This window comes from Meles meles, chromosome 14 (genome assembly GCF_922984935.1).
Source record: "Meles meles chromosome 14, mMelMel3.1 paternal haplotype, whole genome shotgun sequence".
NCBI lineage: Eukaryota > Metazoa > Chordata > Mammalia > Carnivora > Mustelidae > Meles > Meles meles.
The window spans coordinates 14,127,904-14,153,341 of record NC_060079.1 but is presented as its reverse complement, the minus strand read 5'-3'; the positions used below and the strand labels follow the sequence as shown (position 1 = coordinate 14,153,341).

The 25,438-nt window shown below is 40.0% G+C and overlaps 1 protein-coding gene across 7 annotated transcripts in view; it reads right to left on the bottom strand.

Moving 5' to 3' along the window:
• The window catches only part of FRY (FRY microtubule binding protein), a 444,482-nt gene that overhangs the window by 205,818 nt on the left and 213,226 nt on the right, over positions 1-25,438 (bottom strand). For all 7 annotated transcript variants that reach the window (XM_045978039.1, XM_045978033.1, XM_045978035.1 and 4 more), the window contains one exon: positions 13,100-13,299. In XM_045978039.1, the coding sequence (XP_045833995.1) occupies positions 13,100-13,219 (120 nt within the window). In that variant the 5' untranslated portion in view covers positions 13,220-13,299. The remainder of the gene's footprint in view (positions 1-13,099; positions 13,300-25,438) is intronic.

Below are 25,438 nucleotides of genomic sequence, written 5' to 3'. Positions count from 1 at the left end.
ACTGGGAATCCCAGGAAATCTTGGGCAAGTGGGTATGGATGAAACCACAGAGCTGCTACTTATGAGGTGAGACATTGATTCCAGGGTTACTGGGCAAGTTTGGATTTATTTAGAACACCTTGACTGACCAATGTGGTATGTGTGGAGCTCCATTTAGATGGGAAGGCATCCACGCTACATACTTCCTCGGGGGTTACTGAAAGGTCAGAAGCTAACGGTGATGAGTAAAGACCATTTCACTCAATGCTGCAGACAAGTCTCCTCTCAGGTGGAATCTGGTCACCCAGGGCCATTATCTGCACCAACAGCTATAGCAAACCCCAAGTGAAGGGGGGAATGCTGCCATTTTGGAAATAGGATTTGGCATCCATAGATAAGCATTTTCATTTCTGTTGAAGTTCTACCATCCATTAAGTAGCTTGAAGTTTCAATTTCTACATAAGCTATTTCAACCTGATGCTTCAGGCAGCATCTTCTTCATGATTATTATTACAGAAAATTCATTACATTCCCCAATTCATGCAGCACACAAAACTTCTTAGTCAAAACTTAAATGATCAAAACAAAACAAACAAACAAAAAAAACCGTAAATGATCCAATTACTTTAGCTAGGAAAAAAAGACTTAGTTTTCTGGTAAAAATAAAAGGCAAACTCCAGGGGTAAAGAATAGAAAAATAGGTAGATCAAATCTATGTACCTACTCTTATCTTTTAAAGTGCTATTAAAAGGTGATGTTCTGGAACTAGACAGGGGCAAGGGCTACACAACCTGTGAATACTCATTGAATTGCTTTCTTTGAAAGGGTGAATTTTATGGATAAGTGAATATATCTCAATAAAAAGCAATACATCCATTTTAGGTCAATCAAAAATATTTAAAGATTATAGTACCTGACTTCCTTTTTGCTGACTTTCATTCCTCAGCTCAGCAACTGAATCATCTTGGAAAATCCTACTAGAACATTCCAGCCCCACTTATGTGATTACAACTTATGAATTGAGCAGACATCCCCAAAGGCATCAGGAAGTCCCATTTGAAGTACCATCAAATGGGATACTGTATTTTACAAAATCATTTAAGCTAGAGAATATAAGATCTATACATCAGCAACAATCAAAAATATCTAATAACCTGTCTTATTATTTTTAACATGACCTCTGGAAATCCAGACTAATGGTGGTTAAAATTATTAAAATGCTACAGTAAAGCCTGTTGCTGCCTAAAATTGTATTAATCACTTTAGGAATGTCAAAATGCAAAACGTTATGTGGAAACATAGACATATTATATCACAGTGAATGTCCAAATGGACCTTCAGTGCTCATTACTACGTCATATTATTGAACTTGCTTTCATTGGCATTTCCTGTTACTTTAAAATATAATGCTATATTTTCAAACATTCTTTTGTGTTGAAATGAAATCTCCAAAAATAGTAAAAAAAGGAAGCATGTAATCTGAAAGAATCAGAGTGAAAACATCTTGAGGAACAACCTTCCCCTGGTTTTGTATTCTCAAGAAAAAGAAACTAATAATTCTCTCATAAAGTCACCGGACATAAAAATTAAGGCCTTACCCATGGATGAACTGAATTGGATACTATGAAGTTCAAGGGAAAAGCCCTTTTTAAAATTATTTCATAATACTTTGCATATATAGTTTATTTGCTGTAAGTTTCCATTGAAATTTTACTATCAAGTTGCATTAAATTTCATTTTACTGCTGAGAAGTCCTACTTAACAACCACAAAAGAAATGCTTTTGGTCTCTATAATTCCAAGAATACTCATAATAAGGAAAACACAGTTTAATTTGAGCAGTGTACAGAAAAACGGGAGATTTTGAGCTCATCTGAAAGATCACTTCATTCGGCAGCTAAATGAAACCTTTCAACAATTACCTCTGGCTTTAACTGCTAATACTATTCTGTTTCTGTTTAGGGTGAGTTTCCAGATTTCTGGTGGATGCCTTTGTAGATTAAGTAAAGGGGGCCAGGCTGAGGTGCTTTGCTAAGAGATTGCTATTTTTAAAGTTACTTATTTGTAATTTGAACAATGAGCCAGTACTTTGTCAAGTGTAATAAAGGTATTTCCTACCTGACGAGAATGGTTTCTTAGTCTCCTTTTAGGACAGCTTTAGTTTGAATAGTATCACTACACTCAACAGAGAACTCAATCTAGAAATTATTTTCATTCTCTTTCAATTTCCCTTATTAGATTTAAAGCAAGATTAAATAAAGATTAAAGCAAGAGAGGCCTCTGTTTAAAGAGGAGTGTGGCTAAAAGCACTAGCTGCTTGTCCTTCTGGGAAGCCGACTCAAGTCCACAGGGAGGATTTGATGCTGAGAGGCATTAAAGCTGGTGTTCTGCTATTTACACAACCTTAGTCAACAGACATGTAACATTTGGTTAGGAGAGGAAGCTAGGCATGTACAACAGTTCAGAAATCCCACCAACTTGCAAATTTGGGCACAGTGAAATATGAAGTATCACACTGTTGATGTTAGTGACTAGCTATCAGGCTACAGACATGACTAATTAGAATAGGTTTTAGGAAGATCTACCATAGAAAGACCCAAGCTTAATTAGAGGCAGTAATTCTATTCTTCAATTAGTAAGCATGATTTCCCAATTCACAAATTTCTTAAACACTAAAAAGATTCCTGATTAAAAGCCCTGCTATTTTCTGGTATCGAGCAGTCTGTCAATAACTCAGGTATCGAAAGAGGTGAGACACAGGATTACAGCTGATTGTTCAAACTTTGTATGTGCTAAAGGTGAAAACACAAGCTCTTTTATAACTACAAATAGACTGTATCCTAACCTTGGTCTGTTAACTCACTGGATCCCGTCCAAAATCCTAAGAGGAAGCATGGGCGGGTGTGTATTTCACTTGCCAAAGGCCTTGGTTACTTAGAGCCACAGTCGAATTCATTCAAACGGTTAGAACAAACAACTCATCATATACAGTTTGTTGGTGGCAGGCTACCAATGTCACTGTTACAGTGCCACGTCCTGCTCACCTTCAGGGTTAATGGGAAAACTGTCTTGATGCCAACCCTGTGACATCAGCACCCAGGAGGAGCTGGAAGCCTGAGACACTGGGCCAAGGAACAAAGGTTTGTCAACAGACGTTACTGCCTGAACCTGGAACAACATTAGTGTGCAGTAATGCTGTCATTAGCTAATTGCCTGGCCTTTCAATGTTGGTGCCAGCTGGCCATGACTGGTGTTCACACAGATTTGGTCTTAAGGCATGACATATTTCATTCCAGATCATGGTGTGTGGTGCAACAGAGACTGGCATCCTACGTTCTTCAAAGACTTGCACAACAAGAAAATATTGTGTGTTCCTTCTAGTTTACTTTTAGTCTTACATTGCAACAGAAATTGTCTTGTTTATTTTATGTTAGCAAACCTGCTAGAGCATGTTCGGTTATGAAGTCTCCATTCCACCACAACACAGTTAGAACATTATGAGTAAGTGTCTATGGGGCACCTGGGTGGCTCAGTGGGTTAAGCCTCTGCCTTCGGCTCAGGTCATGATCTCAGGGTCCTGGGATCGAGCCCCGCATTGGGCTCTCTGCTCCGCAGGGAACCTGCTTCCTCTCTGCCTGCCTCTCTGCCTACTTGTGATCTCTCTCTGTCAAATAAATAAAAACAATCTTAAAAAAAAAATAAGTGTCTAGCACCCTACACCTGTGCTCCAAAGCTCAACCCAGCGATAACATCTGAAGGCTCTTGCCTGTGTCTCGCCCAGGAACTATTTTGTGAGCAGGTGCTCTCAAGGCTCAAGCAATCCCAATGATAAACTCTCCCATTCCATATCACTGTTCATCATAAAAGTGTTTTTAAATACCAGAACATGAGAGGAAGGCAAGCACCGCCCTCTCGCTCAGTCACAGGTTCTGCTAGAAGACAAGATGAAAGTCAGGTGTGTTTTCTCCTTTTGAAGTTGTATGTGGATCTTTTCCTTTTCCAGGTTTCAATCAAAGTAGAGAACAAATTACTTGCATTCTGAATAAGTCTTAGGCGAATTAGAATTTCTTGTTCTTCTTGTTGACCTTTTATGTTGACAGACTACAGATCTAGAGGATACCTCTGGTCCAATACCCAATTTGGTTTCTCCTGCAGTTCCTTGCAAGGATACTGGAAGCTTAAACCAGGGCAGATTTGCCAAGATGGGACCTAATACACCCAGAGATGCAGAGAATTCATGCTTGTATTTATTACATACTTTAGAACTAAATTTGTGCCTGGTCGTCAACATTTGATAGGCAAGAAAACAATGATGGGTCACATTTTAGATGCTTTGTTAGAAGCACAGGCTAGTAAAATCAAGTTCCTTGTTTGCTGGCCAAATTAGAGGAAGGAGAGCAGACAAAAGAGGCAGCCTCAGGAGTGCAGTTGAAAATTCTTGGAAGTTACGTTATAACTTCCAGTTATAACACAAGTAAGTCCTGGGGACTTAATGTACAGTGTGGCAACTCAAGCGACAACACTATTGCATATCTGAAAGTTGCCAAGAATGTACATCTTAAAAGTTCTCAACATAAGAAAAAATATTTGTAACTGTGTAGTGATGATGTTACTACATTTATTGCGGTAATCATTTTGCAATATACATATTCATATATATGTATACATATACTTTATATCATGTTATATACCTAAAACTAACACTAATCTGCCTAAAATGAATTCACCTAAAACTAGCATAATGTCACATTATATCATATATATTATATGTGTGTGTGTCATTATATCTCAATAAAATGGGGGGGAAAAGAACATCAGTTTGAACTGATGACTCACTTTAAGAAAATCAGGTATTTCTCCCTCTGAGGTTTTCAATAAATGTAAACACATGAAGGCGAAAAAGAAAATTCTTGAAATTTTCTGAACTTGCTTTACTTCATTGAATAATATAGCCTTTCATGTTTTGGGCCACTGGCTTCCCAGAGTGGCCCGGCATGATGATGTTCCTACTGGTTTCAGAGACCCCTATGCTCAAGAACCCAGGACATTTCTTCTTGGAAAGCTTTTGAAAACCATTCCATGTGGACTCATTTCAAATCCCTGATTTCACTTTCTAGGTTTTCACAGTATATACACGGTAAGCCTCAAGTATTTTGCTGGTGATACAGATACAGTGAGAGCGCGGAGGTGCTGTCTTCTCTTGTGTCCTTTTATTTGCTTGCTTCTGTCCCCTCCCAGAGCACAAGTCCCTGCAAGATCCAGACCAGGTCTGCCTAAACCAACTTTGGCCGGGTCTCTCTCATAGCCATGCAGAGTTCAGAACAACCATCTGACAGGAACAGTGAATGGCCAACGGCAGGCATCCAACTGCGCCACTCAAGTCTCCATTCCCTTTGAACACACACAAAGAGAGGAGCACCAGGCAGACTTCCAAAGAAGTATACCAGATTTGGTTATTGATACTAGTTCTTGAGTGACGACGGTGATGACGACCATGACTGAGCACTTAGTAGGTGCTAAGGATTACATCAGGAGCTCCACACATGACCTCTAACCCTCTCAACTGCTCTGTGTGTTAGGTTCTGCTACTCCAATTTAGCAAACAAGAGAAAAGGGAGATTGACTGGCTGGTTCAAGGCCACAGGACACTGAAGAGGTTGAATCAGGATTCAAATTCAGATTAGACTGAATGAAAAGTTGTTTGGTTCTTACCTTTATCCATTCTTGTCTGTTAAATCTACAAAGTCAAGATTATGGGTGCTCTTGATTTTGAAAAGCTGAAGAGTCTTGTTTTTGAAAGAGGTTACTGAGAAGGTAATTGCCTGTGACTGCAGTGACAGATGCCATATAAATGGAGAGACTCATAGATAATGGGAACGCACATTCTGAGACTGTATCCAATTGACTCTCCTCTGCACATATTGCTAAGGTGAAGAAGGGAGCAGGTGACCGTATCAATGAATAATGAGGTATCCTTAGATGCCCCTAGACAGAAGGCTGAGAATCAGTATCTCTTATACACAGTAGATATGAGGCATCATCTGCTGAGGAGTACAAAGGACAAAACAAAGTCCATTGTTACCAGTTTAGAGGTTGGCAAGCCGACCCTCAGAAGCACAGTTTCCTATAAACACATTCCTTTTAAGCTACTATATTAATTGTTTCATCTATTCATGCATTTGTCATAAAGTCACTCGTTCATTTACTCAAAAACTATTTACTGTTTATAGTATATAAAGCAGAGTCCTAGACAGGGGAAAGCAGAATCTTAGACAGGGGGACCTGGGGTGTGTGTGTGTGTGTGTGTGTGTGTGTGTGTGTGTTAAAGATGAATGAGACATAGTTATTGCCTCTAAGGAACTTACTGACTGGTATAGTGTTTCTCCAACTTTAAAAAATATGTATCTCCCACCTACCTGCCATGAAAATATGTATTTTACACTACGGTCTGATACATATACACATGACTCCAAGTTTTAAAAAGAATTATTTATACTTAAAACCTATAATGTACTCTGATATTTTCTTTTTTGTTAAGATATTTATTTATTTATTTATTTGACACAGAGAGAGAGTTTGCAAATAGGCAGAGGGAGCAGCAAAGGGAGAGGGAGAACCAGGCTCCCCACTGAGCAGGGAGCCTGATGCGGGGCTTGATCCCAACCCTGGGATCATGACTCGAGCTGAAGGCAGACACTAACTGACTGAGCCACACAGACATCCCTCGTCTGGTATTTTCTATTCTAGCCTTTTCTAATACTCTTGCTACTGTATCTGCCTGTTCAATAAACATGGTACTGTTTGCTTGAGAGAATGACACAACGCTTCAGATAGAGATTTAAGAGGTGTGAATATTCACATCTACATAGCTGTATGGAGTCAGCAGGGAAGAAATCAAGCAGACCTTTTCAGATGATGAAGTATTTGAGTGGGACCTTGAAACACAGGCTAAAAACAGGCAGGAGGAAGAGGTAAGTGGCCATCCAGGAAGGAGATAGCATGCAGAAAGTGGAGATAGTGAAAAAGGAGATAGTGGCAGGCAAGCACATACTGAAACATGGGTGGGTAAAGGTGCAAGGGGGAAGTAAGACAGGTTGTAGCCACAACAAGGCATGAAAGGGTATGAAATGAAGGTTTTGAAGAAGGAAATGAAGGGGACAGGGTTGTATTTAGGGAAGATCCATTAGACAGCATCGGAGAGGAACTGGTAAGAATCCCCTCATTCTTCCTTTATGCACTTTGAGGCCACTCCACTTGCCATGAGAACTTCTGCTTGCACATGAGCCTCAGAGTGCAAAGGCCCACCCTGGCCTTACCTGCATGGGAAGCAACCCAAAACTTCTGCAGAAGACTGGCCGGAAAATGGACTAAGGTAATGCAAAATCTCATGTACTACAAACACTTTGTAATATTGAATGAAATGTAAGATTATTATTTTTTTTTAATGCAGAAACAAGTTCGCTGGAAAGGAAAAGGGAAATGAAAAGGAAGAAGACATGAGGTGACAGAGTGGCCGCATGGAGAGAGGACTACTGGTCTCATTGCCTTGGAGGCTTTTGTTGTTGCCCACTTCGGGACAGGAAACAAAGCTGTGGGCCTTGAGAGGTGGGACACTGGAAATAAGACACTTACAGAAATTCTGGTGCTAAAAATGAAACGAAGCACGGTGAAAAATCTATCCACTGGGTTCTGGGCAAAAACAGCAACAACATCTTCCCTGAAAATTTGAAATCACAGTCCCAAGTCTTAGATGAATTTGGGGTTTACTTGTATCATCTTCTAGGTTCATGAATTCCCAAATCAACATAATATTTGGCCCCAGATATTGATTACTCTGGAGGTAATCCAAAAGAGGACATAAGAAATGTATGTTTATGGTGATCCAAGACATAAAATAGAAATCGTAAACTTAATAAAAGAACAAAATAAACCTAACTGATTTTATTTTAATTTTTAAAAAATATTTTATTTATTTATTTGAGAGAGAGAGAGAGAGAGAGAGAGAGAGAGAAAGCATGAGCAGAGGGAGAGGGAGAAGTAGACTCTCTGCTGAGCAGGGAGCCTGATACTGGGCTCAATCTAGGGACTCTGGAATCATGACCTGAGTGAAAGGCAGATGCTTAACTGACTGAGCCCCCCAGGCACCCTCTAACTAGATTTTAAAAGGGAACCAACAATACTTCCAGAAATGAAAAATAGAGTCACCAAAATTATAATTCTAAATGGGCAAGTTAAACAAGAGATTAGACTAGGCCCAAGAGAGTGTTAATTGAGGTTGGACCTGAGAAAATTACTCGGAATGCAGTAGCAAGAGACAAGCAGCAGATGCAATGAAAGAAGGGAAAAAAAGATATGAACTAGGGGCGCCTGGGTGGCTCAGTGGGTTAAAGCCTCTGCCTTCGGCTCAGGTCATGATCTCAGGGTGCTGGGATCGAGCCCCACATCGGGCTCTCTGCTCCGCAGGGAGCCTGCTTCCCTTCCTCTCTCTCTGCCTGCCTCTCTGTCTACTTGTGATCTCTATCAAATAAATAAATAAAATCTTAAAAAAAATCTTAAAAAAAAATCCTTTAAAAAAAAAAAAGATATGAACTAGAGCATATGATCTAAAATACATCTAATAGGAATACCAGGAAAAGAGAAGAGGGAAAGTGGAGGAATGGCAATAGTCAAGAAATTAATGGCTAAGAATTTTCCAGAATTGATGAAAGATATGAACCCTCAATTCCAGAAACATGGGAGTCTCAAAAAAGAAAATTAAAATAACTATACACACACACACACACACACACACACACACACACACACACACACACAGGAATACTATGCAGCCATCAAAAAGCCCAAGTGTTGCCATTTGGAATGACGTGGATGGAAATAGAGGGTATTATGCTAAGCAAAATAAGTCAATAAGAGAAAGACAATTATTATATGATCTCACTGATATGAGAAATTTGAGAAACAAGACAGGATCAGAGGGGAAGGGAGGGAAAAATGAAATAAGATGAAACCAGAAGGAGACAAACCATAAGAGACTGTTAATCTCAGGAAAGAAACTGAGGGTTGCTTGATGGAAGGAGCATGGGAGGGATGGGGGGGATGGGGTGGCTGGGTGATGGACATTGAGGAGGGTATGTGCTGCGGTGAGAAAAAAAAAAAAAAGGATTAAGAAAGAAAATAACTCCACATCCAGAGTGTAGTGAAACTGAAGAATAATATAGACAAAGAGAAAAACCATAAAAGCAAACAGGGAACAAAGTCAATTAACCAGAGACAATAAATCAGCCAAAGACTTTACCACAGGAATGATAGTGGGAACACAGTGAAGTATATCACCAGTAGTCTGGGTGGGGGGGAATAAATGTCAAATTAGAATTCTATTCCCAGCTGAACTATCATTGACAGCTGAGGGAGAAATAAGATAAACAAGATAGATAAACAAGACCAAGTAATTTACTACCCACTCACTCTTACTTAAAAGAACTACCAAAAACGTATTTTGGGAAGAAGAAAATTTAAACAGAGGGAAAGAGTAGGAGGCAAAAGGCATGAGCATCCATTGTATTATTTTCTGTACTTTTTCTTATTTGAAATAAAAATATAAAAAAAGAAGCCACAGATGACCCAATTTAGCTTGTTTAAAACACTTTGCTTGGGAAAGGTGAAATAATGGTGAGTAGATAAGAGCATATGCTATCAGCTAAGCTCATGAAGCAATAAAAGTAGAATAACATTATTGATTCATCTGTAAATATTAACAAATATGATCTGAGCATCTTTTGACCAAAAGAACAATACTGTTAATCCAGTGAAAGATATTTACAAAGAAAAAATACATAAAATTTAATTTTGGTAGAATATCTTTATTTCTTGTTCTTTTTTAATCATTAAAGTTAGCTATTTGGGTACTGGGAATTCATAAATACAACTTTAATATTTTGTGTAACTGATCCCACACAGTCTACCTGATGTGGAATTTTGAAGAATTTAGTCTTCTGAAAGTGAACGAAAAAGTATAGATTCCTGAGTATTGCCACAAGTGATAAATCTATACTTCTGACTTTTTGAAAATTACCCTTACTACTTCCATATGTATTTTAATTACAAAGATAAAAGAATAAATTTTGTGATTTGATACAAACATACATAAATGCAGGCTTTTAAAGGATTCAACGTCTTTAATGGAAAAAAAATAAAGGATTCAACGTCTTTGACATAACTCAGCAAGAGAAACAGTAGGGACATTTATTGGAATTCACTTTAACTATACTATACCTACATCAAAAATAATACTCTTGTTATGGCTACAGAATAAAATGTCAAATGCACATTAACCTTTTTTGAATCCAGTAGCAAGCCACAGAATCTACTCATATTTATTGTCCCTTAAGTAAGCAACTACAAGGACAAAAATTACTAAGCATTTTCCAGCAGACCAGAAATGGATATGGCACGGAAGCTTGCATCTCTGCCAAACAATACAAGGGGGAATAAATAGTCCCTTTTTATAAAAAGCAACAATACTAAAAATTGATTGATATACTTCTTGAGCAAAAAACATAATGTTCATCTACTTGGCCCTCTGCCGCTAGTGGATTCTCACCCTCGGCGCACCGTGATTTGCTGACGGAACACGACTTACGCTTTTTCATCTCCACTTTTCTTGTCTGGGGACATAAAAGTTGTCTCACTGAAAGGAACAAAAATGTCTACTTCTAATTAAAAGAATGCTGTGGCATATATTAGTTGTTCAGACATAATGTTTACTCCAAGAAGAAAATGCTACACATATAAATTCCAAGCTAGTAAAGACGAGAAAGTTAACCCCCAATTTTTAGGTTAAACCCAAAAGTTAACCCCAATATTTTACTTTGTAAATTCTCAAATAATGACATATAAACTATTATTTTAGTAAGAGGGATGGCTCAAAAGGTGTCAGGGCCTAGCCTTTTTAGCATCTCTTTCAACTTTTATACAACTTTCCTGTTCCTTAGCGCAATTCACCATGACAATTTCAGAGAGCCCCGATCTGCCACTGTTTAGGAGTTAAAGGACTCTTCTTTGTTACTTCCCACTCTCTGTGCCTTAAACTCCCGCATGACCTCTGGAGCAAGGTAGCTTCTCACCCTCCACCACGGGAGGCAGGCTGCACAGTCTCAGCATCTCTCGAGGTGCTTGGAGGGTTCCAAAAATCAGCACAGTTTTGGGCAATGAGAACTTGGGTACTGGGTTTTTGGTTGATTCAAGTTATAGGAGAGCCCTTTGTTGGTTTGTTTTAAGACATTAAGGAAGGTATTTGTACACGAGAATGACCACTGGCTACAGAATGCAGAAGGTTCAGAGGTGGGCTCTGAAGGCATCCAGCCTGAGGTCAAGTCAGCACTGTGAGAACTTGGGTAATTACTTTGCCCTCTCTGTGCCAACATTTCCCGTCTGTAAATGAGGACGTAAACACTACCTACCTAAGGTCACTATGAAGATTAAAGGAGAAAATAAATTAAGCCCAGAGCCTGGCAGATAGTAATTACTTGAGGAATATTAGCTATTATTATTAGCACTAAGAGTAGCAGAAAATTAAAAAAAAATGAGTGAATGAGGGAAAGGTACTGCACTAAGCTTTAATTTAAAGGATTAAAACTATAAAACCAAGAAACATTCTAAAAAACAGGGAGTCAGAATTCATGAAGATAACCTCCATTGATTTAATGAAAACTTGATTGATTGACTTGCCGGGGGGGGGACACATAAGCAGGGGGAGCAACAGGCAGAGGGAGAAGCAGACTCCCCACTGAGGAGGGAGCCTGATGTAGGACTCCATCCCAGGACTCCGGGATCATGACCTGAGCTGAAGGCATATGCTTAACTAACTAAGCCACCCAGGCATCCCTCTAAATAAAAAATAAAATGCAAAATTTGTAACTTTCAGGCAACCACATATTTAACAAATATTCTTGAATTTTGACTCCTAAACCTTAAATGTGCTTCTTACACAGGTCATACCCCCTCCCCTTTTTCTTAAGAGAGGAAGAGTGGGGGCAGCTAGGAGGAGAGGAAGAAAGAGAATCTCAAGCAGACTCCATGCTGAGCACAGAGTCTAATGTAGGGCTCGATCTCATGACCCTGAGATCATGACCTGAACCGAAACCAAGAGTTGGATGCTTAACCAGCTGAGCCACCCAGGTGCCCCACAAAGGTTATTTTTAACAGACAATGTTGAGTGTCATCCGTTAGGTATTTAAAAAAAAAAAAAAAACTTGCATAGTGGGTTCAATAATACTATATTTAATTATTTTAAGCCTTGATGCCATAAAGCCAACCTCCAATCATCTTCTCACGTCCCGGTATTCTCTCAGGAGGTACAAAGCCGAGCTTCATAGAAAAAGCTGTGTCATTCTGAATTCCTTTCCTTTTCTCTTATTGTGTGTGTCCCGCGAAGGTCAGAAAACAAGTAATCTGAATCTACCAACTGGACTTTTCTTCCTGACTGTCCTTTTGAGATTCAGGACTCTGTCTGTAGAGCCCTTGTTAGAACAATTCATGTAAGGCTGAAACACATGCCTCATTTTGTAGCAGAATCGTCTGCAAAGAAAGATACTGACGTCCAAGGACATTATCTGTCTAATAAGGGACCTAAAGGTAAGTGAGCCGAGAATTTCCTGTCCTCCAATTTTCAGAAAACAAAGAGGTGTTTCTGAATGACTCACCAAATAACTTCCTCAAACAATAGATCACCGAGACCACATGTTCTCAAACTGGGAGTCCAGGCAGCTACCTAAAGAATGATTTTTTCTCCTTTAAAAACAGACAAAAGATTTTGACGAAAGTGTATGTATATAGCAGAGACCTTAAACACAATTTTTCCAGGATTCACACCTATTGTTAAATTATGCTTATTAGTCTTAAATGTAGTAGCGAAGCATGGTACTTAAATGTATTTGCCAAAGATTGTTCTGAAGTCCTTGACTCTCATTTTTTTCTTAAATCAGGAAACTTAATTATAACCTTTTAAAAAATTACCTACGGTATCGAAAACACCTTGGGAAATCCATCTTTTCTAGGAGCTGTAAAATATACTATATTTAGCGTCAAGACGAATTTAAAAGGGTGTCATGGCCCATACTCACCAGAGGTTCTGCCATGATGATGCGAATCTTCCGCTCAGCCTGAGTGGTGAAGTTGACAAATAAACTCTTGAGGACATATTCTCCTGGTTTGCTGTCTGGGTCCACGTTGATGGGTAACATGGTTGGCGGCCCTTTCTCTCTCTGTGTGCCAGAAACAGGTGGAACTGGAGGCTTGATGTAACCGTTGCCAACTGGAGAAGCTGGAAAATAGAACAGATGCTCTTACTGGCTGCAAATCACATCATAAATATCCAGATTGGCTGTTTTAAAACATAAACATAAGGATACGAATTGTATCAAGAATGCTGCACGTTATGTCATAACTTGGCCTTATTCTTTAGGAACAGTGTCAGGATTTAAGTGTGTTGATTACATTAAGCTGGCATTACGCCATGTTTGATAATCTCAAAGAACTTCTGGTTATCACATTGCTTTAGGTAAATTACCTTGTAAGCATGCAATAGAGCTGAGAAATCCTACAACATTTAAGATGTTTTTTGCTTCTTTTTTTAAGTCCCAGGAAAAAAGGACTAAGAAAATATATGTAGGGGGGAAAAAGTGATTTCTTGTTCTGGTTTTCCTAATGGCCAGGAGCTCTCCGTGCTTTATTCTAATAATGGAAAAGATTCTGGGGGTGGTGGCTTCCAGACGTTTCCATGAACCCAGAAGTTTCAGAAACCCAGCTGGTTCTTGCCCCTGAAAGAGATGTCCCCCTTGGAAGATAAAAGGCTCAGGCAGTGCCCCATCTATACTATTCAAGGTGTAGGTTTAACTTCTCACTGTACCACCCTTTGGTTCAAGTTGGGATGCCTTTCCTCATCCCTCATGAAATGTGCAAATTCCCTGTGTGGATTAGATCTTGAATAGAGGCAGATGACAGAGTCCTCAGAAAGTGGCCTCCATTCAGAGTGCAACAGAGTCAATTATTTTAATTTGAGACAGAAAACAATTTTTATTCATAAATGAAAATTTCATGTCTCTGCCTCTGTACTCCACTTTGCCATGTCAAACTCTAACACGCACCACCTCCTTCTATCTAAGTACTTGTGAGAGGGTCAGGTACGACAGTCAATGAAAGAAATGCTAAGAGCTAAATGTGGTTGGGAAAGAGGCATCAGAAGTGCTAAGGACAGGATGATGATAAAGTAGACTTTTTTTTTTTTTTTAAAGAAAGACTATCTAGTTATGGATGACTGGGCACAGAGGTTAAGGAAGAGAGTGAAGAAAAAAGTGAATTTCTAGTTTGGATACTGGTTTGGATATCAAGAGGATGGTGATTATAAAATAAGGAAAGTTTATAAAATAAGGAAAAATGAAAGAGAAAAAAGGTTCAGGAAAGCCAAACACTTTTCTCAAAATGACAAATAAATTCAAGGCTTCTCCTCCCTTCTTTCTATCCCAAGTGAAATTCTGAGGAAGCCAAGCAAAAATTGTATTTATTTTATTGACTGATATACCTGTCTTCATGTTAGAGTTTAAGTTCTCCCTCCTCTTTCCTTCTCTTTCCCTATGTCTCTTCCTCTCTGTTCCATTTAACCTGCCATACAGGCGAGGGGTCCCTTTCATCTGAAGGGTCTTCTTATACCTCACCTACCACTAAATTTTATAGTCTGTCAAGTTATAAAAATAAAATATGTCCTAGGCAGAGTATTCCATTTCTTCTCTATTCTTAGAAGCTCCATCCTAGTCCAGGCCCTTGGAGACTTAAGGCTTGATGATTAAAGCAGTCCCTTTGCTGACTTTCTTTCATTCATTTTACTTTCTTCCCCATGGTTATAATCATAACACTTTTTTGCTCAAGATTCAATGGCTCTTAATTATCATCCAGCCTCAGACACATGGCCTGCTTTTGCCAGCCCTCCATAGATTGTCTCCCCCTGGCACCTAACTCTCATTGGTGCCCTGACCGGCCCATGAGCACATTGTTCTCCCCTGTGCCTCCTTTTCGTCCTCTCTGCTCATCTAATTCTCCTGTCCTTTCAGAACCATGTCTACAACCATCTCCATAAAACCTACCTCCACCAGGCCACTCCTCACTGGTAAGGGTGTATTACAGTATTTAAACATTTAAGTCACGGTCTTTGACGTGGTACATCCTGCATTACTGAAGACAGACTCTGAAGACAATGGACAAGTGATGTGAATATCAGCTGGTCCCATCATCTGTCCCAGCCGTGACCCTGTAACCAAACCATATATTCTGCTTTGTATCCCCCAAAAGTTTCCCAACAAGACTGTTTCTTCCTGGTCTAGTACAGAGTTCTTAGCACAGATAACACACAATAGATCTCCTTAAATAACTACCTAAAATGACAGCTTACTTTATTTCTGTACATCTTGAAATGATTCATAGGGAGGGAGCTCTCAGAGAAGAATCCGTAGTTAGAATCTTTAAACGAAGAAGGTGCGGTATTTGCAACCACGAGTCATTAGTTAAATGGCACTCCAAGCGGCTCCCTAAAAGGCACGACTTATTCTAATTGGACATATTCAAAGTTAGGTGATGTCTATGAACTGCTCACCCCTCTGCTTTGCCTGCTTCTCTTCCAGTGCAGGGGTCTTTCGGAAGTGGGAAGGCTCCCAAGGCCAATTTACAGAGGGACATAAGTTCCCTCTGAGACATCTTCCTCATGTTATCAAGAGCGTTGGGCCATAGACCTGGAAACCCGAATATAAACTAAGAAAGTCTAAGTGAAGGGCAATCTTTTATTATCTTTAGTTTTCCATAGGATTTAACCCATTTCTAGAAGACAGAACAAACCCGATTGATGTAATATATAATTGCAAGATCAGATCCACAATTATAAGACTCTGGGGCCCCAAAATTGATAACCACAGGGAGAGGACTTTTTGTAAGAGTGACCTCTGGCAGTCCGCCTGCAACATTGCATTTTGAACCAGAGTCAAAATCTAGGTACCGAAATCTCTCTCAGATGAATATTCCACTTAAATGGCCAAACTATCAAGTCACTGCTATCAGAAAACAAACAAACAAACAAACAAACAAACAAACAAAAAGACCCTTAGTCCCCTGTACTTCAAAGCCAGACATCCTTGTGAGTACAAAAGTCTGGACAGCCTTAGTGAGCTGGAACTAGCCTAGCCCGGCAGAGCCCCACGCCAGCGCTGCAAGAAATTCAAGGGAGGGACAAGCCCATCACTCCTGCTCCAAACACATCGACTGGGTGGATGGAGATGCAGTCATATTTCAGGGGTGAGTGTCCTTGAACAAGATCTGCTCTGTTTTAATAACTCTGCTTTGTCCTACCCTAATTAACTCGTAATAAACTCTCGTGTTTTGTCAGAATGATTTTCAAAAGTAAACATATGACCTGGCACCTTTCAGTAACCCCGTTATCCGATGACAATATCGTTGAGAACCAGGAAGCCCATGTTCTCTGGTAGTCAAAACTGGGTCCCAGAGTCCATATGAGTCCAAACACTAGAACATCATTATGAGAAAAACTTCGTTAAACTTTCCCTCTGCAGGGGTGCCTGGGTGGCTCAGTGGGTTGGGCCTCTGCCTTCAGCTCAGGTCATGATCTCCGGGACTTGGGATCGAGCCCCACATCCGGCTCTCTGCTCAGTGGAGAGCCTGCTTCCCCCTCCCTCTCTCTGCCTGTCTCTCCACCTACTTGTGATCTCTGTCTGTCAAATAAATAAATAAAATCTTAAAAAAAAAAAAAAAACTTTCCCTCTGCACTTGTTTGCTTTGAATCTACCCACAAGTAGGATCAATGGTCTGGTTTTTAAGTTCATGAGAGTCTGGAAACAGAAAATTATTAGGGAAAGAGGCAATATCTATGGGTACAAACTCCAAGAGCAAAAAAAAGGAAAAAATGGCACTATGCTAAAAAGCCTCCCGAACTTAAAAATGAATTTGCATAAAAAGCCATTTGGCACTGGGCCACGGCGTCAGACACTCCCACAGGTGTGGGGGCAGTGATGGGTCCATGGTGCATACGGTCACAACTAAGATTCATGATGAAGACCCTAACTCCCAGGGAACGACTACAGGATGTTTGATATATAGTCCTCAATTAGATAAGGCGGGGAAAAGAGTGATGTAGATTCCCAAAAGATAATCCTACAAAAAAGGTTTGGGTGTATAAAGAATTCAGAATTAAGCTGAAGAATTTAGCTCTGAAGAATTACATCTTTTTCCTCACAGGTCTGATTTGTAACTGGAACTTATTTTTGATGGAAACAGACTCGGCGCCAATTCAGCAACAGCCACACTTTCAGCCCCTTTCCAGCTCTGCCAGTGCAGGTGGGTCCTGTTTGAGTGGATTCTTCCCCACCCATAATGTTTCCACTGCTTTCCATCCAGCCAGGCAAGCAAGTCCGCGCACCCTTCATAGTCCAGGTCAGGATTCCCTCCCCAACCCGGTGGGGTCCGGGCCACCCAGCCACCCCCATGCCGGGGCCTCTGGAAATAGGGATCCCTGCTCATCAAAGGGTCCTGACAGGTCACTGTTACCTCATCTTCCCCACCCAAAAATGTATGTTGAAGGAACAATTTAATTTGCTAGATTGAAAACTGTTACTTAAATTTCCTGCACGGCATACATTTTTTAGCTTCATCTCCATCTGTTAGCTCATCTTCCCATCTGCTCACATCAGCTCAATGGCCCTAGGAAGTCACCCACACCAGGCTTCCTGTGGGTGGGGAGCTGAGATGGGGGTCCTGAAAAAGAGTACCACGTTCAGCTATTAACCAGGACCCAACTTCTTGAATCTTTTGGAAATTCGCTTTCTTTTCCGATTTTCTCATTTACATTTTTATCTTGGATTTAACATGTTTGAATTCTTCTCCATTGCATTCTTGCACCCTAAATGGGTTTTGTTGATGTTATTATTTTATTCCAAATCGGCTTCTATTTGATTCTGCTGGAAGGCTCTAGGGGCTGCTTTCTCTCTTTCCCTGGGTCTCTCTTTCTTATAGTGAACAGGCTCCATTCCTTAATCTGTAAGAAGTCTCTTTTTGGCTTTTGTGGCCCATTCGTTACCTCTTTCTTAGATCTGTTTCCAACTGCAAGCGATGATCTTTCCAACGTAACTATTTTCCCCCAGTGTCATTGCCTAATAACTTGCCTTTTGGGCTGGCTGCTTCCAGCTGGCTAAGGTCTTCAGTATACGTGCCTTGAATTACCAACATTTCCAAGAATTACTGACCTCCTAACTGCAACACCAAGACAAAGACCCCACAAATCATATTCACCGATGTTTGTATTATGTCACCAAAAGGAAAGTTAATGTCATAATGAGTTTCCTCATGTGAATGTCCCAGAGGCTAAAAGGGGCACTATTTGTTATAGGAAAGCAATTGGTTTTCTCGGTCAGATTTTCGGTGAAGTTAATAACCATCACTCATTACAGGCTATCATTCATTCATCCATTCATTCATTCTGACCAATATCTGTTTAATGAGTACTTAGGTTTCGGGAACTGTTTGAGGTACTGGCAAAGTGGCAGTGAATAGAACAGATGGTTCCCGCCCTCATGGAGTTTGTGGTTTGTTGAGGCAGGGCCATGCAATCAGCAATTTGTGTACATACACACACGTGCAAGCGCATCTGGACATGCACACACACGTGTGCACAGTCAGATCACAATATACTCTAAAAGAAAAAAAACCCACAAAATTAAACAGAGTGAAGGGAAAGAGAAATGTTCAAATGTTTTAGTTTAGAACTGCCGTGGAGAGGAATGAAAGCTGTGCGCCTTCTTGGTGTCTAAGAAAACCCGAACAACATTTGGCTTGGGCAGGATCTGCTTTTCCAACCCATGGCTTTGGCCCGCCCATTTCAGTGTCCGTTCCGGTTGGGGATGAGTCCGTCAACCAGGCTGCAAAGCGCAGGAACCCAATGCCCACCCGCCGCACAGCTCCTCTGCTTGCTCCACAAAGTATGTGACTCGGAAAGAGCCGTCATCTTTGTCTGCTCTTCTTCAGCTTATAAAGATGAACAAGCACAGGGCCAGCTGTTCAAAACACTCGATGCTGTTTCTGACGTCCCCGTAACTAGAATCAGACTCTGAACATTTGAAATTTAAAAAAAAGGCTTCCTTTTCTTTTGAAGTGCCCCTGAGACTGTATGGTGGTAACTGTTCAACGTAGCCACTCTTCTTAGAAATGGAGGTCATGGGGCGCCGGGGTGGCTCAGCGGTTTAAAGCCTCTGCCTTCAGCTCAGGTCATGATCTCAGGGTCCTGGGGTTGAGCCCCGCATGGGGCTTTCTGCTCGCCGGAGAGCCGGCTTCCTCCTCTCTCTCTCTCTCTGCCTGCTTCTCTGCCTACTTGTAATCTCTGTCTGTCAAATAAATAAATAAATCTTAAAAAAAAAGAAAAGAAATGGAGGTCATTTGAGCAACTTTATTTCCTAGAGATCAATGCAACCTATCTTTCAACACAGGAGAAAATTGATTAGAGCTCTTTGTTCACAGTTGGATATACATTATTCTTTCTGCCAGTTCTCAGGGACACTTTCCTTTTGTAGGTTCTGAGGGCAAATCCCGTTAGTACCCAAGGGCTGGGATTCTTCTTTAGGACCTGATGTTCACCCCAAATCTCTCTTTTCCCGTAAGACTTATTTTGTTTACTGGCATTACAGGAACATTTCATAAAACATAACAAACCAAGAATGACGCAGCTACTGTGAGAACATGTCACACTGTGTATAGAACTATAATAAATTGTCCACTAATGCATTTATGAGGATGCTTAAGAAATGGCATTTTAAAAGGTACTGCAAATACTCAAATGACCAGAAACTTTAAAAGTCATGCAAAATAAATTAGGATAAAAAGAAAAAAAAATCTTCCAAATGTGATAGGAAGAATTATTTTCCTCTGAAGAGTATTATTAAGAAATGAAAATGTTGGGATAAGAAGAAACAATTAGTTTGAGCAATAGAAAAATATTTCTTAACAAAGAGATGGATGATTTCTAATTTTCTATATTTCAAAATCAGTCAAGAAGAGAATACAAGGTAAAAACACTCAGAAATGCTTTCTGCCTTGGAAGAAAAATATCGTCAGTGACGCGTTAAGTTCTTCTTAATGAATTTCTATATAATTCTGGTAATGGAAATGTTCCTCCCAGTTTTGTTGCTAAAATATTCTTCTTCTCTCTTCTACTACTTAGTTCTCCCAGTCCTATAGTTCTCAAATTGTGTTCCTTCAAGTTTCAGGGTCCACAAGATATATATCTAGGATAATTAATGTCTTTAACCCTCAGAAATAATCCTAGAAGGCCAAACAATCTCACTTTTACAGATAAAACCATGTGAGTTGAGAGAGATGAAGTATCTTGCCTAAGGCCACAGAGTGGTTGATCCAGGATCTGACTCCATATTTCTCTGATAGCATATATTCTGACCTTCTTGAATGATGCTGAATTTAAAAACAAACCAGATGTCTATGGTGAAGACTGAATAAAATGAGTTCCCTTACTTTGGCCCGGATATGAGCCAGTCTGGGGACATTAAGGGACGACGAAATGAAATATAAATGTTGTGACTTGGAGAAGGAAGCTTCCCATATATCAGTATAGTTGCTGATTTTCTAGAAAGGCTAATATAACTGCCAGCCATGGAGGTCCCTCCTGCCAAGCTGTCTGCCCTCTTAAACTTGAATGCATCTTTTAACCTATAGAAGGGCTTTGGAAGGGCCTAGGAGTACAAAAAAAAAAAAAAAAAGAGTTAAGAATTAAAGGCCCAGGGGATGCCTGAGTGGCTCAGTCAGTTGGGCAGTTGCCTTTTGGCTCAGGTCATGATCCCAGGGTCCTGGGATCGAGCTCTGCATCGGGCTCCCTATTCAATGGGGAGCCTGCTTCTCCCTCTCCCTCTGCTGCTCACGCTGCTGTGCTCTCCCTCATCAAACAAATAAATGAAATCTTAAAAAAAAAAAAAAGAATTGAAGGCCCATAAAATATATGAAATCTGATTAGGACACACACCTTAGACACACTTTCCTAGATACACTGATGATATCAACTTTAACTGGTTATTATTCCAACAAGGAGCAACTGAACTTCTGTTCAGTCTGCGACCTCTCCAAACCATTTTTGTCTCTGGTCTCCCAAAGACCGGATACTGGTAGAGAGCGAAGGAGTTCAATAAAGAGAACAGAAGTATCGCATCACTGAAGTTTTCTTTTCTCCCTTCCTTTGCCTTCCAGTATTTTATCTTAGAGAAATGACAGTAACACTTCAGTGATTTCTTTTATAAATGTCTGTCATCCGCTAAGATGCAATTACATGGACCTTTCCAGATTTTCAAAGTAGGTACTGTCATCAGAGCCTGAAAGAATGTCTGCCAAGATCTGTGAGCAAAGGAAGATGAGGTTACATTGACATTTCAAGGTCCTTTCTCACCAAAAGGAGATCGAATAACCTGCTGGAGGCAGGATAATCCTGAATTTCAGCTTCCTTCTCCCCAACAGAACTGACAAGCTGCTCTAATTCGTGTGCCCTTCACTGGCCATCCTCTCCTTCTTCTCTCGTTCTCTTTCCTTTCCATTTCTTCCTCTTCTGGCTTGTTTTATGCCACAAAAACTCATTAATTTGCAACCCATTGAGTCAAATTTTGTGATCACTTGGAGAAGGCTTTGCACTTTTTTTTAACGTTAACTTTGAAAAAGATATGTTGACTTACAATGTGAATCAGCGGTGGTCAGAATCTCTGCACATCAGATTCTCCCAGAAAGGTGGGCCCCACCTGATTCAGTGAGTATGGGATGGGACTCAGTAAACTATATTTTTAACCAGTCCCATGTTATGCCAAAGGGGCTGGCCTGGGGCTATAACCTGACGCCTCTGATATAAATAAATGGGAAAACAAAGAAGACCAATTAATCCAGTCAATAACATTGTTTTTAATTCCATTTGCCTATAGATATGCTTCATTAACTTTAACTAAGTCAATGCTCTTTAGGAAAAACATAGGAAGAACTCTGAAAGGGGAGTCAAAAGTCCAAGTCTGGCTCCATATGAACTTGGTGGATGAACTTGCACCAACTGGGCTTCAGTTTCCTTATATGCTATTCTTAAAGAGGCAGGCCAGGTTGTCCTTTCCACACCGTATTCTATGACTATATAGAAATATACACTGAAGAGAAACCTGAGTGGTTCAGTTGATTAAATGTCTGCCTTCAGCTCAGGTCATGATCCCGGGGTCCCGGAATCAAGCCCTGCATCTGGCTCCCTACTCAGTGGGGAGTTTGCTTCTCCCTCTGCCTCTGCCCCTCTGCCTGCTTATGTTCACTCTCTCTCTTTCTCTCAAAGAAATAAATAAAATCTTTAAAAACTATATACACTGAAAAGTCATAAAACATCACTTATTCAAGACTTGCACAATTCAAATAATAATTAACACTTAGCCATCAACAGACAAGTGGATAAGACAAGTATCAATCTATCTATACAATGAAATATAGCATAGCCACATAAAGGGTGAGATCATGCCATGGCTGAGATCATGCCATTTGCAACAACGTGGATAGACTAGAGGATATTCTGCTAGTGAAATAAATCAGACTGAGAAAGATAAACTCCATATGATTTCACTCACATATGGAATCTAAAAAAAATAACAAAAAACCCCACAAATGAATAAATAAACAAAAAGCAGAATCAGACCTATAAATACAGAGAACAAAATGCTAGTTGCCAGAGGGGTACCAGGGTGGCTAAATGAGTGACGAGGAGTAAAGGTAGAGACTTCCAGCTGTGGAATGAGTAAATCACAGGGACAAAAGACACAGCACAGGGAATAGAGTCAATAGTACTGTAATAGCTTGCATGGTGACTGATGGGAGCTACACATATAAGCTTCTTGAATCACTAAGTTGTATACCTGAAACTGATATAACACTGCATGCCAATTATACTCAAATTAAAAAATTAAAAAAAAAAAACTAACAATTGCCTTCCCTTGAATCAACGTGAATTAGTGAGATTGTATCATCTATCCTGTCTATGGAGGAAAGCTTTACAGATGATCCTAACTCTTCCACATCTTCTCTGGTTCCACTCACCTTCCTGAGACTGGCAACTCCCTATACTACAGGTGGACATGTGAGGAAGCCTGTCTTTATTCCTAACTGCAAACCTAAGATTCACATTAACATTAAAAAAGAATTATGTACTGAGGGTCTGCCTTGCACAAAACCCTGTACTAGAGTTCTCTTGAAGGACAGAGGCATCAACTCCTTTCTGGGCCATTGATTAGCCAGACACTATGGAATAGAAGACATTTGACCCAGGTCCTTTTTTTAAAAATTTTTTAAGGTTTTATTTATTTATTTGACAGAGGGAGAGAGTGATCACAAGTAGGCAGAGAGGCAGGCAGAGAGCGAGGGGGAAGCAGGCTCCCCGCTGAGCAGAGAGCCTGATGTGGGGCTCGATCCCAGGACCCTGAGATCATGACCTGAGCCGAAGGCAGAGGCTTAACCCACTGAGTATCCAGTGAGTTAAGGTGTCCCTGACCCAGGTCTCAAAGGACAGGTAGAATTCTGATGGGCAGAGAGGAGAAAGGGGCAACCCAGGCAGAGGGAATAGCATGACAGGTACATGAAGGCACCTGCTAAGTTTCTCCTTGTCCCTCCTCCCTTCAGCCTCCTCCACACAGGCCTATCTTAGCACACATGTTCAAACTTTCTCTTCACTAAGGAACTGTAATATCTTCAAGAACAGGACTCCATCTTGTCTTTATTCCATGTACTTAGCACAGTGTCTGGCACAATTAATTAAACAATTGTACCTACTTAATATTTGTTGAACTGAACCCATCTGATTCTATAATACAGCTCTGTATGAATGAAACAATTGAGCAAGTATATATATATGGAAAACTTAAACTCTTAAGTCCTATAACAATGTAGGTTTCTAGCTCTTATGATTAGAATTAAGGTCTTAAATGGCAAGCCAATGAGTTTAGACTTTACTGAGAGGACAACTGGGAGCTAGCAGGTTTCTGGGAAGAATGTTGAACTGGTGGTGTGTAGGGTGGGCTAAAGAAGTGCTATTTGAAGGACAGTACAAATTAAAGACCACTGCACCTACTATGAGAAAAAGAATGAAGATGGGAGGAAGGAAGATAGTAAGCAAATCGTACACAGATGGACCTGGAGTCCAGTCATATCACCCTTTCCCAATAAAGAAAACATGCAAAACAGATTTCCTGGTGAAATGCTATGATAATTAAGGTATTTAAGAAGCATTTTTAGAGTATCAACTCGAGACACTTTCTCAAAATTCCCTATCAGTGGCAGGATATTGGTCATAGTTACTGCACCCAACCGCTGAAAGTGATGTTGGCTATGGGCTCCCGAATGAGACAGCGGCTTTCACGCTCCTACCACTGGAACAGAAATGACTTTGGCAGTGTGGCAGAGAGGGAGTTGTAACTTGCCCTATGCCCATGTTCATCAAGTTTTCAAAACATTGTAGCTAATGTCCATTTACAAGAATACAAAGGGGATACAGGAACAAGTTAAATGTTACCCTAAGGGAGCAAAGAGATAATACAAAGTTAGGTACATTTTATTGGACAGCTGCACTAATTTCTACAAGTCAACGGAGGAGATAAAAATGGGTAGGGTGATTAAAGACTTAGGGGAAAGAACAACCAAACGTAACGTGTGGACCTTGTCTGAATCTTGATTGAAGCAGCCCAACTGTTCAAAGACCTTTCTGGAAAGGACAATCAAAGCACCTTGAATATGGATTAGAGATTAGGTTACATCACAGAATTATGGTCAATTTTGTTAGGTATGAAATTAGCACTATGGGTAGGGAAGAACATATCCATATTTTCTAGAATGTATACCGATTATATGGAGTTCAGTAAAATATCTCTATTGGACTTGAAATGCTTTAACAAAGAAGGTATATATGAAGCAAACTTGGCAAAATCTTGATTAACTACTGAATCTCAGTAATAGTGATATATTGTGTATTATACTATTATTCTTTCCCCTTTTGTGTTTGAAAAATTTCATGATAAAACCTTTTTTAAAAGAGAAGCCTCATTTGTAAAAAATGCCTACATCTTATAATGGCAATAACAAAGGAATACTATTATTTCTTCATTATTCCATTGAGGAACTGAACTCAATTAAAAAAATACACTTAAAAAAATCAAATGCCATCTTTAATCCAGGTTCCATGACATAGGTTTGAATGTTCACTCAGACCCTAGGTCCAGCCACCTCCTTCCACACAAATTAAATGTATGGAATGAGAGACGTGGGTCTCAGAGTATTTATACTTAGGACACATGACAAGGATGTAGGGTGTCATTTACACAGCCATCCTTTATCATATCTATATCACAATACGT